This window comes from Aulonocara stuartgranti (genome assembly GCF_965226115.1).
Source record: "Aulonocara stuartgranti genome assembly, chromosome: 3".
Taxonomy (NCBI): Eukaryota; Metazoa; Chordata; class Actinopteri; order Cichliformes; family Cichlidae; genus Aulonocara; species Aulonocara stuartgranti.
The window spans coordinates 65,273,874-65,292,964 of record NC_138941.1 but is presented as its reverse complement, the minus strand read 5'-3'; the positions used below and the strand labels follow the sequence as shown (position 1 = coordinate 65,292,964).

The 19,091-nt window shown below is 37.8% G+C and overlaps 1 protein-coding gene across 1 annotated transcript; it reads left to right on the top strand.

Annotated features, from left to right (window-relative positions):
• Positions 1-291: 291 nt before the first annotated feature.
• Positions 292-9,694, top strand: LOC309694494 (uncharacterized protein). Its single transcript, XM_082514624.1, has 13 exons — positions 292-423; positions 596-640; positions 4,479-4,526; positions 6,119-6,154; positions 6,275-6,322; positions 6,660-6,707; positions 7,024-7,071; positions 7,764-7,811; positions 7,908-8,085; positions 8,179-8,274; positions 8,427-8,504; positions 8,682-8,982; positions 9,448-9,694. The coding sequence occupies exons 1-12, from the start codon at positions 377-379 to the stop codon at positions 8,949-8,951; spliced, it is 990 nt and encodes a 329-aa protein (XP_082370750.1). The 5' UTR covers positions 292-376; the 3' UTR covers positions 8,952-8,982; positions 9,448-9,694.
• Positions 9,695-19,091: the final 9,397 nt, after the last annotated feature.

The window sequence follows — 19,091 nt, the reverse complement described above, 5'->3', positions numbered from 1 at the left end:
AGGAGCTAAGGTAAGGATTCACTCTTTTTTTAATATCATTTGATGTTTCTGATCAGAAATGTTTTAAATTGCTTCGTTTACATGGTTTTCACAGCTGAGCACAGGATAGACTGCATGAATTATGCTCTATGCTGCTATATGATCTTCATATCATAAGATTTTACATTTTAGAAAAGCTAAATAAACATTAAAACTCTGAAATGAATTCTTCAAAATTGTTGTGTGCATTGTGAATAACTTTTCTAAAATGGTTTTAAACAGTTTGGCAGAGATGGGAAAAAAACTGAAGTTTCTCATTTCTTCTTTTTATTTGATCCTTTTTTTTAATCTGTTCACCAAGACTTTTGCTTTACATGCTGTATATTTGTCTCACAGTATGGTGGTGAACCATCAAAAGGAGGAACTGAATTCAGTCATAGAGAGGTACTGTTCGATTAATCTGGTGAAACATCAAAGTCTGCTGTACAAACTCATATAATTACACCTACATTGTTAAAGTATTATTTTAAACAGTGACATTTTAGTCTTTTGCAGACTGGTATGCTTGATAATACATATGCTTAATTACACTAAAACCATGAATTTTCTCTCACAGGTCTGTGAAACGTCTAGAGGAGGAACTGAATCCATTCATACAGAGGTACTGTTGGCATATTCTGGTGAAACATCAAAGTCTACTGTACAAACCCACATAATTATACTAACATTGTTAAGGTATTGTTTTAAACAGTGAAATTTTAGTCTTTTGCAGAGTGGTATGATTGATAATACGCATCAACTGAAAACCGGCTGAGATTAATTTTTCAAAATATTTTTTCCCAGTTTCAGTGAGTAAAAATCTCTCAAAAGCAGTCAAAAAATCCTATGCAACACTGGTCCAGTGCAGGACACTGGTCCAGTGTTGCATACCTTCAGCAGGATTGAGACAGATGACCACCCTTATCCCTGTAAATCAACTGAGCATGGAGTTCACTGGAGTTCATGGAGTTCCTCCAGTGGCTCAAAAGAAGGATGCCAAAGGGTGCCATGGAACGGATCAACAATTTATAATAGCTTAATAACAGTGATTTACAATATCAAACAAAACAGATTTATTTTGTTTAAAGAAACAAATGTAGAATTTAAACTGTTAGTGTTGTTTTCTATATGTATGGTACCGGTATTATTTAAAAAAAAAAAAAAAGATTGATCTGATATTGTTCACAGAATCTGCGTTTAACGATGAATGTATGATCTGATGCTTTTTAACACATGAATGTGTTTGTTTTTAAATAGTTTGGGTGAAATGGAAGAAGTTTACAAAGTGAACTTCAAACAACCAGGGTAATTAGATTTCTGCAATTTTTATGGACACTCATGAACCAGTATTTCTATCCACTGTCGCTCAATATACACGTCCATGATTATTTAGATCATTCTGTTCCTAATATTAGTTCATTTTAGACTTGAATTTTTATCCTCAAATTTTTTTTTAATTGTTAAATTTCTTCCAAAAAGGCACAGACCATTTTTACACACTACTATTTTACTAAGAGATTGGTTGTAAAAAATAACATTAAAAGGGGATGGAAATTGAAATTGAACCTGTATCGGAATAACTTCTTCTTGTTTTTATGTTTTAACAGTTTGGCTGAAATGGAAAAGTTTTACAAACAGAAAATCCAAGAAGAAAGGTAAACACATTTTAATACATAAAAGACTTAAAAATGCTTCAAATCCACATTCAGGCTGTGGTTGTTATGGTCCTGGGTCATTGACCCGGTGTTTTGTGTTATTTGTGCCTCCCTTATGTTTGGTCTCTATGTTTCTTAGTTGCTCTGTCTCCCCTGTCAGCTGTATGTAACGCTAAGTTATTTAAGGACTAGTTTATGTCAATGGATGAATTTACTGACTGACGCGCAGAAGAAATAGTTCTTTATGGAGCCCAGATGGTGTGAATGATGAGACCAAAAACTGCAATGTCTTGTACCAAAAATATATTGAATAAATAGGGGAAAGGGGAAATGGAACAAAATAATTAACACAACACACAACGTAAATGTCCACAATTAAATAATAAATCAGTGCTGTGATTTTTCTGTGCAAGAGTCCTTTTGCTAAGAGTCCTTTTTTTTTGGTCCTTTTCTTTTTAAAGTTCACTTTTAAGGTATTCCTCCTTAGGGTCCAGCTTCATACAAGGGGGAAATATGTCCGTAATCCAAAGACGGCTAAGTGGGGGAAAAGAAAGAATGGTCCTACCGGCTCGCCACTTCAATATGAAGAAGATCAATTCAAAGAGGGAAAAAAAACCTGACCTGTAGGTCAGAAAAATGTCCATTAGCACATCAAGTTCGATTCAGTGTACCGGTAAACAAATATATTCTTCTGCAAGTCTAGGTAACAATGCAAATCATAAATCATCATCAATCAATGTACAACAGTTAAATTATTAATCATCTTGGCTACGTAGCTTAATCTATACATTCCAGTAGCGTTCGCTACAAACAATACAAAAACAACAATAAAGAAAAACAACTGTCTAACAGACAGCATAGCCGAATTCAAGGCAACACATAACAATAATCTTTCAATCGCACTTTGTTTCAAAGTAAGCCCATTAACATGCTTAAGTAAATAAAAGTGTTCAAAAACAGCGGTTTTTGAACCGGAGTTCTGCTTGCGGTGGGAGCGCTGCCGCACAAAGTCATTTTTTAATCGCGAAAACGATCGGCTGGTTACTGACAACCAAAGGTTGAAAGATATTAAGGACACTTACCGCTGAGTTTAAAGTTTAAAGATGAATTGAGGGGAGAAAACGCTTTGTTTTCCAACACCGTTCTAAATGCCATAAGCTCACAGCCACAGCAGGAGTCGAACCCGGAAGTATCCCTCCACAGCCGGTTTTCAGAGTTGCCGCGACATGGAAGGAGCCAATCAGAAGAGGGACCTCAAATCAGCTGACGTGGGTCATGTGACAGGGAGTAGTTGATATGGGTTACATGTATCACCTATTCAAATCTGCATCTCAGTGTACGTTTCCTGTTTTACTTTGAAGTTCTGTGTCCTACGTGAATGTATTGAGTTTTTCTTCCTTTTGGTCTCGTCATGTCTGATTTCTCCCAACTGTGCGCTCCTTCTGTGTCTCATTAACCTCTTTATTCCCCAGTGTATTTAAGCCCTGTGTTTCTCTGTGTCAGTGTTGTGTCCTCCCTCATGCGTCTTTGTCTCTTGGTGAATGTTAGTTTATATTTTTCAGTTTACTTTGGTCCTGTATCATTTCCATGTCAGCAATAAAGCTGCATTTTGAGTTTTTCCCGTGTGTTACGAGTTCTCCATTTTGGGTCCTCCTCCTGCCTGTACACAGCCGAATCATGACAGTAGTGACAGCCCACTTTTATAATTTGATAAATTTTTTTATTTATTATTTTATTAATAGAAACGTGTGTGTCCTCAATCACAGCGACCTTCATAATATTTTGGAACAGAGATACATTTTTTTTCCTTTTTCTACCCTGTACTCAAGATAAAAAATATATGTAATTTAGAAACTGACATGCAATAATAAAAGTGCAGATTGCAGACTTTTTAGGTATTAGCTGTTTACATTTTGCAGAAATTACAGAAGTATTTTATACCTTAATGTTAGAGCACGCCAATGTGTCAAACACAGCGATGATATTTATATCAAAGTATTCATGTTCATAACTTTTAATTAAATGACTACTTGTTGTCTTTAAATGTGATTTTCTCCAGTTTTCATTTTTAAGGAACTCCTCTGTTGGTGTGGCTGTGTGCTTGTGAACACAGAATTAGTTTGGTGGATGTATTATTATTTTTAGATTCAACTAAAAATAAGAATACTAACTCCGAAGGTCATGACAAATTATTAATTTACAATTTTTTCAGATAATAAAGAAAATTGAAACCACTCACGAAACAAAAAATATCTTATCTATAGTCATGTGAACTGTGGAGCACAGAAACAAATCATTTATTTGTACCAAACACTATTCCACAGATCTGCACATGAAAAAACTAAAGAAGAGTATAAATCATTCAAAGACAGGTAATGTACAGAAACATGGATTTAACAGTGCTGTGTATGATGGTGCAGACATCACCACCTTTTTTTTTCCATGTTCAACATTCAACAAAGTGCTTCATTTACCTGGTTTAGTTTCCACAGCTGAACACAGGATAGACTGCATGAATTATACTCTATTTTGCTATATGATCTTCATATCATGAGCTTCTACATTTTAAAAAAGCTTGATAAACATTGCTCTGAAACTAATACTACTAAATTTTTTGTGTGTACTGTGAATAACCTCTCTATGATGTTTTTGAACAGTTTGGCTGAGATGGAAAAAAAACTTCATGAGGCAAAGTAAACATTTTTTCTCATCTTTCATAAAAGCCTGAAGTTTCTCATTTCTTCTTCTTTTTTTAAATCTGTTCACTGAGACTTTTGTTTTACATGCTGTATATTTGCCTCACAGTATGGTGGTGAACCATCAAAAGGGGGAACTGAATTCAGTCAAAGAGAGGTACTGTTGGCATAATTTGGGGAAACATCAAAGTCTGCTGTCTAAACTCACATAATTACATTTACATTGTTAAAGTATTATTTTAAACAGTGAAATGTTGCAGTCTTTTGCAGAGTGGTATGATTGATTTTATGCTTAATTAAACTAAAAACATGAGTTTTGCAAGAAAACCTGACAAGAGGAAATTTTTTAAAAATATTTTTCCCAATTTCAATGAGTAAATACTGTATCTATAAGAAATGGTCAAAAATGTGAGCATCTCTATAAACTCAATAAGGGAGGTTTTAGCAGTTTGTTGGTCATGAAATTTAGGTTTTTCTAACCCACACCCACCCCCTTCATAGACCTGAGCATAGGGCAGCCTGGCACTGAGCCGCCTCCTGGTCCAGGCTCTTAGTGGAAGCTGTCTGTAGCTCAGTGGACTGGAACAGGTGAAATTTGGACAAGGCCTTCGGCAGGATCGCTGGATTGAGCCAGATGAACATCCTTTTTCCATCCAGAAACTCCCTGCAGCAATTCCTGTGGACCAACAGAGCATGGTGTTCACTAATCCTCCAGGGAGAAGGAAGAAGGAGAAGGAAGCCGAAGGGTGCCAAGGAACAAGTCCAGGTCTCAGGGGGGAACCAGGGGCCCTGGCATGCAAATATTAAGTTGCTGGGTACCCTTCACGTGCGTTGAGATTAAAGTGGAGTCGGCCTCGTGTCCAGCAGAAACTGCCCTAATCCCTTGATCACCACCATGCCATGTAGGATCACTTCCTCCATCTGGGACTGAAGGAACTGCAGGAAGTGAGAGCGCAAAACAAGGCACCAGCAAATACTATCACTGCAGCTTCTGAGCTTTTCTTTTTTCTTTTTTTTTTGGACTGGGGGCAACAGAATCCTGGGAGGCTGCCAAGACAGGCTCCCACACCACAAAGGTAAACGGATACACACCACCACGACATATGGTACCAAACAAAGAACAAGGTGCAATCAAGTGGTGAACAATTGCTGGGTTTTTTTTGCACAGCTGTTTTATATGTACGCTTTTGGGCGTGGCTGGGCTAGCCAGAGTGTCTTAAAGAAATATCCAGGAGCCATAACCAAGGGGTGGGGGATCATTAAATATGGACAGATAATGTCAATATGCTGGAGAACACGACGGTCTTCCTAGGAGTGGGCATTGAAGCAAATTCATCACAAGGTTGTGAAGCAAACCCAGGAACTCTACAGGCCTCAGTGAGCAAGTTAAATGTTAACATTTACGGCATCACAATTAGAAAAAAGACTGAAGAAGCACGGCTGCTTGGAAGGGTTGCAAGAAAAATCCTCTTCTCACTAAAAGAACATAGCTAAATGGCTTAGGTTTGCAAAGCTGCAGGTGAACAAAGCACAAGACTTCTGGCTGATAAAGTCACACAGGAAACGACCACTGCAGGCTGCTGCTGCTGATGGATGTTCTACAAACTGCAGAATAAGGTGGTGGACTCAGTTTTTCAGACTGAAGCGGTTCTTATACACATAACTGTAGATACAGATTTATTTCTAATCATGGAGCTGACTGAATATATTGCATATTGTGAATAACCTCTATATTATGTTTTTAAACAGTTTGGTTGAGATGGAAAAAAAACTTTGTCAGGCAAAGTAAATATTTTTTCTCTTCTTTCATAAATGCCTCAAGTTTCTCATTTCTTCTTTTTATTTCATTTTTTTTAATCTGTTCACCAAGACTTTTGTTTTAAATGCTGTATATTTGTCTCACAGTATGGTGATAAAATGTCAAGAGGAGCCACTGAATTCAGTCAAAGAGAGGTACTGTTGGCATAATCTGGTGAAATATTGCATAACATAATTACATTTACATGGTTAAAGTGTTGTTTTAAACAGTGAAATTTTGCAGTCTTTTGCAGATGATTGATCACTAACTTCACAATATAGTTTAATAACAGTGGTCTACAAAAACAAACAAAACCAATTTACTTTGTAAAGAAAGACAAATGTAGAATTTAAACTGTTAGTGTTGGTTTTTATATGTTTGGTATTATGTTTAAAAATCATCAATCTGATATTGTTCACATAATCTGTGTTTAATGATGAATTTGTGATCTGATGTGTTTTAACAGATTAATCTGTTTATGTTTTTAAATAGTTTGTGTGAGATGGAAGCATTTTACAACGTGAGACTCAAAGAAGCAGGGTAATTACATTTATGCTATTTTTATTGTCACCCATGAAACAGTATTTATATTCACTGTTGTTCAACATACACTTACATGATTATTTAGATCATTCTGTTCCTAATATTAATTCATTTTAGACTTCATTTTTCTATCCATAAACTTTGTTGAATGAATTGTTGAATTTCTTCCAAAAAGGCACAATACTTTTTTACACACTACTATTTTACTAAGAGATCTGCTTTAAAAAAAATAAAAATTAAATTAAATTAAAAAAGGGATGGAAATTGAAATTGAACCTGTACAGGAATAACCTTTTTTTCATTGTTCTAACAGTTTGGTTGAGATGAAAGACTTTTACAAAGACAAACTCCAAGAAGAAAGGTAAACACATTTCAATACAAAAAAGACATAAAAATGTTTCAAATCCACATCCAGGCTGTGGTGACAGCCAACTTTTATGATTTTAGTTATTATTTTAATAATAGAAGCATGTGTTTCCTCAATAACAGTGACCTTCACAATATTTGGGACAGAGATACATTTTTCCCTTTTACTACCCTGTTCTCGAGTTTAAAAAAAATAATTAAACAACTGACATGCATTAAAAGTGCAGATTGCAGACATTTTAGGTATTGGTTGTTTACATTTTGCAGAAATTACAGAAATATTTATACCTTAATGTTAGAGCATGACAATGTGTCAGACACATCAATGAAATATTTATATCAAAGCATTCATGTTCATAACTTAAAATCTCACATGTATGACTGCTTGCTGTCTTTGATTTCTCCAGTTTTCATCTTTAAGGAACTCCTCTGTTGGTGTGGCTGTATGCTTGTGAACACTGATATTCCAAACAGTTAGTTTGGTGGATTTATTCCAATTTTTAGATTCAAAATAGCTTCTTTGGCAACTAAAGACTCCAAAGGTCATGAGAAATTATTAATTCAAAATTTTTCAGATGATAAAGAAAATCAGAACCACCCGGGAAACAAAAAATACCTAATCTATAGTCATGTGAACTGTGGAGCACAGAAACAAATCACTTATTTGTACCAAACAATATTCCACAGATCTGCACATAAAGAAACTGAAGAAGAATTGAAATCATTCAAAAAGAGGTACTGTACAGAAACATGGATTTAACAGTGCTGTGTATGTTGCTCCAGACACCGCCATCTGTTCATTTTTTCAACATTATCTATTACTATTACCAGAGTGGCAGGAGAGGTTGATCTTCCGCTAAAGACGGGGAACTCTGAAAACATGAACAATCCAGTGAATGAAACCAGACTGAAAGAGATGTATGAAGAGCTGAGGAAGGACTGGGCTAAAATCAAGCCTTATCTGCAGGAAAATCAGAACAACCCAGAGGAAATCAAAGCTTCGATTCAGGTGCATTTTACAGTGTGAAGAGGTGAGATTAGAGTGTGGTATAAACTGTATTCTTATAAAAATATATATTTTTATTCACTCTGACGATTATAGCACAGATTTCAATGTGGAGCAGGGGAAATAAAGCAGAGGAAGGAACTGATACAGTCAGCATTTAACCTAAATGAGGACACTCAAGCGTCTCGGAAGGTACTGATGTGTTTTGGATGTGTTAAACATGATCACTGAAGCTTCAATTCAATCCAATTCAATTTAATTTATATAGTGCCAAACCACAACAAAAGTCACCTCAAGGATCTTCTGTGATAAAGATCAATGACAGGTTTCATTATTTGTTTCAGGTTCATGACTACACAAAGTTAACCCTTCACAACCTTCAGCTTGCTGTTTACTATGGTTTCAAAGACACTGCTGGTCAGGTTTGTTGGAATTACAGGCACAACACTGTACATTTGTGGGACAGGCAACCAATTGCAAGATGTTAAACTGCATGTTTAATAAGAAACAGTACCTTAAACACAACAGCTGGTTTTTTTTTGTTTTGTTTTTTAATGTTGTTTGTAGTCATGTAAACTTGAATAATTTCTCAATGGCAGGGGTTCCACGTACAGGAAGGTCAAACTCATGATGATAGCAAGAATAAGCTCCTCTCGAAGTGCTTCTGGCTGAGCGCCTTATTGGTGCTGAACGATCCCCCTCTTCAGCCTGACTGGAAAAATCATGATCCAGGGCAAGATGCTTGGAACTTTTTCCCACAAGAGATCACAGCTGAATCTGCCACATCACTCTGCCAGGACCACTCTGAAAATGTTGTTGAATGTAGTTTGACATCCCAGCATCCAGACTTGAGACTCGAACCAGAGTGAAGATAATATGATGACGTGAGTTCCAACCAAGGTATGGAAAAATTCACTGGGTCCAAGAGGTAAAACCTTACTAAGACATCACCCCACCCTTCTGAGTTGTTGGGGTTAGTAGAGGTTGAAACAGTAGGGATCTCAAGACTGCACTGTCGGTGAAAGGTGGTGTTTTAAGTCACCACCTGTGTTCATCCCTGAACAGAGTAAAGGTCTACAGAATCTCACCACTGTGAGGAACCTTGGACTCATTTTTGACCAGGATATGTCCTATTAAACAAATATGTAGGACTGCTTCCTTCCATTTGAGCAATATCTCTAAAATTAGAAATATCATGTCTCAGAGTGACCTTTAGCTAGTTATGCTACAGTAGTTGTAGGCTGCTGGGGATTCCCATGATGTATTGAGTATTTCTTCTTCAGTCACCTTCCTCACTCATTATGTGTTAATAAACCTCTCTGCATTGAATCATACTTATTATTAATCTCTGGCTCTCTTCCACAGCATGTCTTTTATCATGTCTTCATTCTCTTACCACAACCGGTCGCTGAAGATGGCCCCGCCCCTCCCTGAGTCTGGTTCTGCCTGAGGTTTCTTTTTTCCCTTCCCACTTCTCCCAAAGTGCTTGCTATATGGGACGTATGATTGTTGGGTTTTTCTTTGTATGTATTATTGTAGGGTCTACCTTACAATATAAGGCAAATGCTGTTGTGATTTGACGCAGTATAAATAAAACTGAATTGAACATGAACACCTGTCCCCCTCTGTTGACACGGCCCCATGAGCTCCCTGCACCACCTCGCCACTGCAGCAGGCCAGAAGCCACAAGTTCAAAAAAAAAATTCCCTTAACTGACAGTAGCACTACCTTTGTCAAAGTGGAGGGTGTAGTTTGGTAACACAATCTGTCCTCAGGTTGGGTATTGTTATATTTGAAATTATCTTTTGCTCATTATTTCCTCAACTTTTAAACAGCAAGGATTAAAGTGCTTCAAAAACTGAAGAGAAAACTGCTGTACATGAATAAAGTTGAATAGAAAACAAGTGTTTATTCAGCTTTTGCTGTTAAAGGAACTTAAGTCAAATAAACATTATGACTACAACTAGTCAGGGACTCAAAATGGAGAGCAGAGGAGAGTCCGGTCATGATAAGTTAGGCAAATCAGTCCCACATATCTTAGTAAAATACAAATGATTTGAATTTCAAATTTGACATATATTAACATATAATATTCATTACAGTCTGCCAATAGCCAGATTATGCTAAATGAATATTAGGAAAGACACTGGTACTTTGCAGAGTTCTAGCTAGCAGTAGCCCAGCTTAACAAAAACAGTTAAAATTCAAATATGACACTTAAAGATGATGTATTTTGATATAAATACTATTTCTTTTACTAGTTATCATGTTATTTGTTCTACCATCAATCTAAAACTTAATATTTAACCGAATAAAACTTACCGCACCAGCAAGAAAAAATGGCGACCGAAGATTCTGGAATGCGAAGCTCCTCAGGAAATGAAGGTGTGGTCTAATTTAACACCCACAGTGTTAAAATGCAGTAACGACTAAAACCCACACTAACACTTCTCAGGAATCAACTCCCGATGTGTTATTTTAACTCGATTAAGTGTTGAACTAACTCGGAACTCTGTTGAATTCTACTAACACTGAAAAATCAACACTGGCATTTATGCTGTGGTAATTTGACTTTAGAACAAATTTAGTAGAAGGAGTAGAAGATGCTACTTAGTGGGATGTGAGTGTGTGTTAATCTGTCAGAAGGATAAACTGGAGCTCCCACCCTAAGCACAAACTCTGAGGGGCTCAGACCACAGAGGGAGCAGCTGGAAACGGACCAGGTGGAAGCTCAACAGTATATGTAATGTCATAAGTCAAAGGTGGGTTGTCCTTTATAGCAGGTAGACTTGATGCTGGTATAATATTGTTTTTACAGCTAAGGGTGGAAATTTTATCCCATGTCATTCTGTTATTTAGCAAACAATACATGCCATCTGGTCCTCGGCTGGTTTTGTTTGAGTTCATTCATTTTGTTCATTGGGTGAACAATAGAGTCTGTTTGCAAGGTGAAGTGTTCCCAAACGTCAGTCTGCTGTTTTGTTTGCTCTGAGTCACAAAATGTAGGAATGAGGAACAAATTAAACACAGAATCAAGATCAAATATTTAGTTTTTCTCAGGATTTTTTTTTCAATAATTCAATAATCAGACCTAAGGAGACACTGGAGCATCATGAAAGGAGAGGCAATAAGAAACCATCACACCATCATACCAGACAGTCAGCATGACTGATGAGTGTCACATCATCATCTAAATCACAGGTGTCAAACGCCAGACCTCGAGGGCCAGTGTCCTGCATGTTTTAGATGTGTCCTTGTTCCATTGTGTGTCACATCATCATCTAAATAAATGCTGCAGTCATAATGCATCTTACAGCAGATCTTGATAATACGCTGATATCTTTGAAACAGTAAGCAGGTTGTTAAACTCACAAGGCAACTTAGTTAAACAACTTTGTCAAAGTGGAGGGTGTAGTTTGGTAACACAATCTGTCCTCAGGTTGGGTGTTGTTATAGTAAAGATTACCTTTTGCTCACCATCTCCTCAACTTTTAAACAACAAGGATTAAAGTGCTTCAAAAACTGAAGAGAGAACTGCTGTATATGAATAAAGTTGAATAGAAAACAAGTGTTTATTCAGCTTTTGCTGTTAAAGGAACTTAAGTCAAATAAACATTATGACTACAACTAGTCAGGGACTCAAAATGGAGAGCAGAGGAGAGTCAGGTCATGATAAGTTAGGCAAATCAGTCCCACATATCTTAGTAAAATACAAATGATTTGAATTTCAAATTTGATGTAAAGTTTGTGCTCATGTAAAATTTGCAGTCTCTTCTTTGTGTTGTGTGCTGCTTCAGTGCCAAGATAACCTCAGAGCAAATAAATAAAACCAGATTCAACTGAAGCTTTCTGCACTTCATGGGATTTCATAGTTTATTTAGAAGTCTTTATAATGTGTCTGGAAAGGCTGCAGGCTGCAGCCACTGTTGGTCAGACAGAAAGTTTCCAACATTTATTCTCTGATTTTAATCCCAAAACATGTTAATGACATAAAACTGACTGCTATTACAAATCTCTAAAATGTCAGAACCAACAACCTTAAATCTTTTTCAAGAAATGTGTTGGCATGGCATTTTTTGAGCAAGATGATGTCTTTATACCATTACAAAGTTCTTCTACCTGATTAAAACACACAGGCTCAAACTGGTCAAAGGCAGTAGAGCAGCTGAATTTTGTAAAAACTTCATGTGAAGGTAGGGCGGTCATACATCAGAGTTGTTCTATCTTATTAATGAAAAACTGCAAAAATCTTTCACACGTTTCTGTGGAGCTATTTATACGAGAAGCAGGGGAAATATTCAGGGAAGTCAGTTACTGAGAAAAGAAGCCGGGGGTTGTTGGAGCTATTCTCAATAATATTGGCAAAGGATTGTGTGGGAACATTCCATAAGGAGTACTTTAGTCTCAGTTCTCAAAGAACAAGCTTTGGGTGATGAAAGACTCCAAACAGTCTTCTGTGAAGTTGAAGCTATATTGAACGACAGACCCATCACCAGAGTTTCAGATGACTCATGAAGTATTGATATGAATGATCTTCATATCAGGAAAAAGTGTAAACAGGCACAGTACATGGCAGAGTTGTTTGCAAGATGCAAGAAAGACAAAAATGGACGAGGACTAAAATATTTCTTATACCTGGAGATAGTGTCTTGATTACAGACGCTACAGCTCCAAGAGGATCATGGATGATGACAAAAGTCTTAAATGTAAACCAAGATGCAAAAGGCTTGGTGCGTTCTGTGAGACTACAAACAACGACGTGTGTTTTGGAGAGGCCAGTTGCAAAACTTCTTTTGCTACTGGAAGAGAAATAACATCATGAACAGAGATTAAGGACTTGCCTGAGGGAATAGCTCCTTTTTTTATAACTTTAAAGTAATTGTGATTGTATGCACAATCAGGGGCCAGAGTGTTGGAGCTATTTATTCTTTATTTTTGTTATTTTGAGATTTGTTAAAGTTTGTTGTTGAGTTTATTTGTAGGTTAATATTGGTTTCATTTTGTTTTGGTCTGTTGTTTATCTTGTTAAGTCAGCCAGGAAGAACTGTAGGCAAATTTAGTATAAATAAAGGGACTGGTATATGACCAGCATGCACTTAGGTGGGCCTATGGTTTTTTACCAGAGCAGGAGAAGCAGCAGGAAGGAACAAAGATGGGTATGTGTTATTGCTTGCCAAAATGGATAAATAAACCATAAAGTACATTTGGATCTTTAGTTTTAATATTAGTAAAGAGATTTGTATTTAGGAGAACTTGAAATGTTGCTGGGGTAGACTTTATCTCCCCGTGAACCTGATCTGGACGTGCAGAAGAAAATGGATGGAGGACTTGCAATGTCTCTTCAGTAAAGTGACGCTGAATATGAGGGGTACTTGAGCCACAGTTAGTTTCTGTTGCGCAGACGTGATTATAAAAGCTGTTGTTCTGCTCCGTATTCTCTCTGGATTCCTGTTGAATTGTCAAACAGCACACAGCTCCCCCTCCTGAGCTTTGCTCCAAGCAACCGTCAATGGAAACTAGAGGGATCACTGATCCTCCTCCTAATTAACCTTTAGTGCACTTTATGAAAACAGTCTTAAATCTTCCTTACACTCATTGGCTGTGTGTTCACTTTTAAATCACACATATTAAACATAAAACAAGCAAGCTCTTTACTGTTATTGTTAACCTTTTATTCTGTGGCTGGGAATTAAAGACATAATCTGGCTCTAATTGGCTGCTCTGGGCCTTTTCCTGTAATTAGAAGCAACAAAATGAAGCTGATGTTACAGATTTCAGCTGTTACACCTCTTCCTGTGATCTGTCACTAAGTCCTTCTTATGTATGTTATGTTAGTATAACTAACTTTTGCAGGATATCACAGGTTGTTTTTATGTGCTGTTTTCACAGCATCAATCAAGAAGGTCACACTTTTCTGCTAAAGAAAAGGTTTATGATTATATTATATTATTTATGATCCTTGATACAAAATTAAAGTTAGTCACAGTCTACAAATCATCACAGTGCAATTGTTCTTTTTTCCAGCCTGTGGGTAACAAACACAAACAGCTGTGTGGTCATTCAGCTTTTTGGACTCTTCCTCCTCTATAAGAAGAGATATACATGTGTAAAAACTGTAATCAATACAACTTTATGCTTATCTTTGTGTATCAAACAGTCTGGATGAGAGCAGAGCTGCTTTGATTAGAGACTACAGACTTTGCATAACATAACAAAAAGAAAACACTTTGCTAGCCTGGAAACATCTTTCAAAGTAAAGGCTTCACAATACAAATGTTTAAATGGGGGAGTATAGCTGCCTCCACTTCATATGGGACAGATGTGAGGCGTGACACAGAACACTAGACAGTGGTGTATCAGAGCAGGTTTTAATGTTCCGATAAAAGTAAAATGTCACAAACTCCTCAGGAACAATTCTCATGTTTTCATGATTATATTCCTTCATCTGTGCATGTGTATAACCCATCTTATGGAGTTTAAAGAGGACACTGAGATGATCGGTAAGTGTAGAATTTAACGAGCGGCTGGAATATGTTGAAAGTATTTCACTGTTTTGTCTTTTTTTTCTAAAAACTTAAGAACTGATCAGTCATTTGTATGATCTGTGGGGCTCAGGCTTTAAATGTGGTAATGTGTAGGCCTGCGCCTGCTGCCTCTCTCTTACTAGGTCAGTAAATATCAGCAGTTATATATATTTGCAGTAAAGTAACATAGAGATTCATATATTATTGTATATGAATATATTACTGATGGGACATGAGGCCTGCTGAAGGCAGCCAAGCTGGGGCCAGACTCAAGGTCAGGTGAAACGTGTCACGTGCAAACTAAAGCTCTTCTGCTGCCACCTACTGGCACTTATTCTTTTGTGACTTTTTCCACAGTGCATACACTCTTTGGCCAGATTTTTAGGCACACCTCACTAGGTGTGCTAGGCCAGGTGAATCTCAGAGAACATAAAAATAATCCATGCACATCCTCTTCACCCTGTGGGGTAGGTGCAGATAAGGAGCAGGTATGGATGAAACATTACCTGCAGCTGAGTTTATTAAACTCCACCAAGACAGCTGGTGACGCAAATCTAGGCTAGACCGTCCAATTTCACAACCTTGCACTTCTGGGCTCCTCGGTCTCTGAAGGACCTGGCCCACATAGACTGCGAAGGCCAGGTTCTTCGCAGGATGCAGCCTAGGAATTGGGAAACAACTTCTGAACATGTTGTTTTAGTTTCATTTTGTTCATTTGTTTGAAATTTTAGTGTTATTAAAAGTTTTAAGGGATTTTTGTATCTGATATTTGAATGAATAATCTATAAATTGTTTTTTTTATTTTTTAATGGAAAGTGACTTTTTAAATTGTCAGCAGAGCATTCTTTAAACATGCAATCAGTTTGTGTTCTTGAAGAAAGTTTCATTTCTTGTACAGTTTCAGCACAGAATGAAAACAAAATGGGAAAATGTGTTTTAAGAGAAATGAAAGCTCACAAATTTGACTTTGGTGTCATTGCTGCACACATTCTATCACTTGGTACACTATATTTCAATGAAAATCAGACATACCATTTTCCACTGATATACAGTTCAATTGCATATTTACCTTACTCTTTTTATAAAGGTAATATAATGACCGAAGGATGTGTTTTTAAACTGATAAAACAGGTTAGCTATCAGTACATCAAAACTGAAAATGTCTAGAATGGCTTGAATTTAAAAAGTCTTCTCACATTTATATTACACATGTACTGAGACAATATTCTCTCTTTCTTTTCATGCTCACCACCACTGCACAGGCTGTAACTTTATCTGTATCCTTAGGTCAGAGCCGGGCCACTATTTACCAAGGAATTAAAGTCTGAATAATCATATTTATTTTATGCCCCAGTGATGTACAAATTGACTCTTACTTCAAACAACTTCAAACATCCTATTCAGCAAGTAGGCTGCACCTCTTTTGTTTTTGTTTGATCTGATCACTGAAATAAACTGTACATAAGTGCAGTTCAACACGTGTCAGCACAGCAGACGGCTGTATTCAGAGAGAGCCGAGGACGTTTTCACGCCTAACCCTAACCCTGACATCCTCCAACATCTGTCTCCTGAGGGGCACCAGGCAGGGATGCCCACTCTCCCCTTCACTGTTTGCAATTTTTTTATCAAAACACTAGCAGCAACATTTAGGCGGACTATAGTTATTAAGGGCATAAAATGCAAGAACGTAGAACCTCAAATCAGTCTTCATGAGGATGATGGGTTGCCTTTTCTCCGAGGTAATTGCATTAATAAACTCTTTCTCAAGACTTTCAGTTTATCCAATAAACTGGTTAAAGTCTGCAGTTCTTCACATAAAGAGGCACTGTAGGTGACACTTAATAATTGTCCACATTTTTCATTTTTTCATATTACTGCTGTGTTGCAGGATCCATGACAGCAAGAGGAACCATCATCATTCTGGACAACCCTATGAGTCCAGTCAGCATTTAATTAAAAACACAGAAACTGCCTGTAAAATTCCTAAAATGTGTGTATTTACTGTGTTATTTAATAAATAAATAATCAAATCTATTTGGTTTTATCATGCTAGAAGGTGCAAAATCACCCAAATTAAAGCATATTGGTTATTTCTGCAATTCAGAACGATGTTTACTTAAATAGCTAAATATGCAAAGCATAAGCTTATAGAGGTGTGTGAGTCTTAGCTCAGTGTTGGAGCTATTTATTCTTTAATTTTTTTTATTTTGAAGTTTGTTAAAGTTTGTTGGTTTGTTTATGTTTTTGGGTTATTTACAATTTTTATTTGTAGGTTAATATTTACTTCGTTTTGTTTTATTTTGTTGTTTATCTTGTTAAGTCACGCAGGAAGAACTATAGAGACTGGTATAGAACCAGCATGCACTGGGGTGGGCCTATGTTTTTTTTTACCAAAGCAGGAGAAGCAGCAGGAAGAAACAAAAATGGGTCTTTGTTATTGCTTGCAAAAACGGATAAATAAACCATAAGTATTTGGACATTGGACTTCTATAGTCTGCATACAAAATATCACCACAGTGCAGCTGTGCAGTGGCTTGTAGATTTGAAATTGTTGGATGTTTGGTTGGACCAGGGACGATTCTAGGATCAGAGCTTTGGGGGTGCTGAGCATCAGGAGAGCTGCCCAGCCAAGCAAGATAAACTTTACTTGTCACGATGAGACGTCTTCCCTGTCTCTGTCAGTCCCTGCATCCCTAAATGTCTCCAGTTGTCCCGAGTTCCCTCTGACTGTCTCCTTGGTGCATTTAAAGCCCTGTTCCTCCCTGTCCTCGTCGTCTGTTGTCTTCATCTCCGTTATCAGTCATCATAATTTTACCATCTCTGTGCAAGTCTGCAAATTTCTTTATTAAATCACAAAAATCTTAAATTCATCAAGTCTCAAAACATGACATCACTGTTTTGTACATTTCAACATAATTTAATCCCCAAATTTGTGAAAAAAAAGCAAAACACTTTTTTTGAAAAATCTGTAACAAAACCATCAAATCTGATCAAGGTTATTTAAATGCTGCAAAAGAAGAATGGATTGGATTTAAAAAAATAAATATCCTAACCTTAATTACTGGGGGAGAATAATGAATGATGCTCATAGTTAGGGATGGGTATCGTCAGTGTTGGGGAGTAACGGAATACATGTACCGCCGTTACGTATTTAAAATACAAAATATGAGTAACTGTATTCCGTTACAGTTACCGTTTAAAAAGGTGGTATTCAGAATACAGTTACTTTGTTGAAATAAATGGATTACACTGCAGTACTTCCCTGTTTCATGTTGTCGCGGGTCAGGACTCTTTGGGTTTTGTTTGACAGCTACGTTCTGTTGTTCCAGGCGGCAGCGTTACGGTTGCCATGGTTACATGGCAACGCTCTCTCTCTCTCTTTCTCTGCGACTGTGTGTTTCCTGGGTGAGAGAGCGCGTTGTTGTTGTTGTGCTAAGCTAACAGGCAGAATGCTACAAGCATAGCTCTAAAGAATGTAGCATCATGGGCAGTGTAGTCCGTGTTGCAGGGAGAATGGACTGCCATACACGTTATGGGTCTGTGAGCGCGAGGAGGGAGAAAAAGGGGAGTGGAAAGGTACGAGTTGTCGTCTAGGAAAAACGGGAGCTGGAAGCATGTAAATATAATAATAACCACTTCAGCCAAGAAGAGAGCCTGATGAGCCCAGTTGTAAGTAAGCTATTAAGACTCGATTGTACACCATGTTCGTGTTTTCCTCTGAAAACAATAAGTTCCGTTGGAGCAGTCTTTCAACGCCTCTCTCTGTCTCTCGCAAGAAAAGTTGACCCACACAACAAAGTAAAGCTAGTTTTCGGCTACGAGCCGACAGGGACCCCGCCGTATTAGTCAGAGGTCCCTTTACTACAGTTCGGAGTCGCGGACCTTCAGTAATAGTAATAAATCACACAGCAATAGTACATTCACGTTGTTGTAAAAAGCACGATAATATATTAAGTAATCAGAATACGTTACTGTCATTGAGTAACGTAACGGAATACGTTACAGAATACATTTTGGGGCATGTATTCTGTATTCTGTAATGGAATACATTTTAAAAGTAACCTTCCCAACACTGTCTATATGTCAGGTCGGGTCTTAGACTCCACCTCTCTGGGAACTCCCAGGCGCTCCAAAGTGTGGAGGCCTATCTCCCCTCACCACACTCCCTGCCGGTGACTGATGCCCTCAGGGGTTGGTGCATTGGTGGTTCTTGGTGTCCGGGGCTCGGCACTCAGGTATGTACCAGCTCACTCCCGGTGGCTACTTGGCGGGGCCTGGTGCCTGTTGCTCGGTCAGGCCTCTTCCGGGCCGCGGGGGGCCCTCGGGCCTCTGGGCCTGCGGCTCGGTTCACTCTGGCACAGCTGGTACGCCGGTACAGCCCCCTCTAGCTTCTGCTCGGTGGCTACTGGGTGACCCCTCGTCTGGGGATCCTCAGCCCTTCCCATGAGGGTGGAGAGATGGATGAGATCCACCCCTGAAACCTGA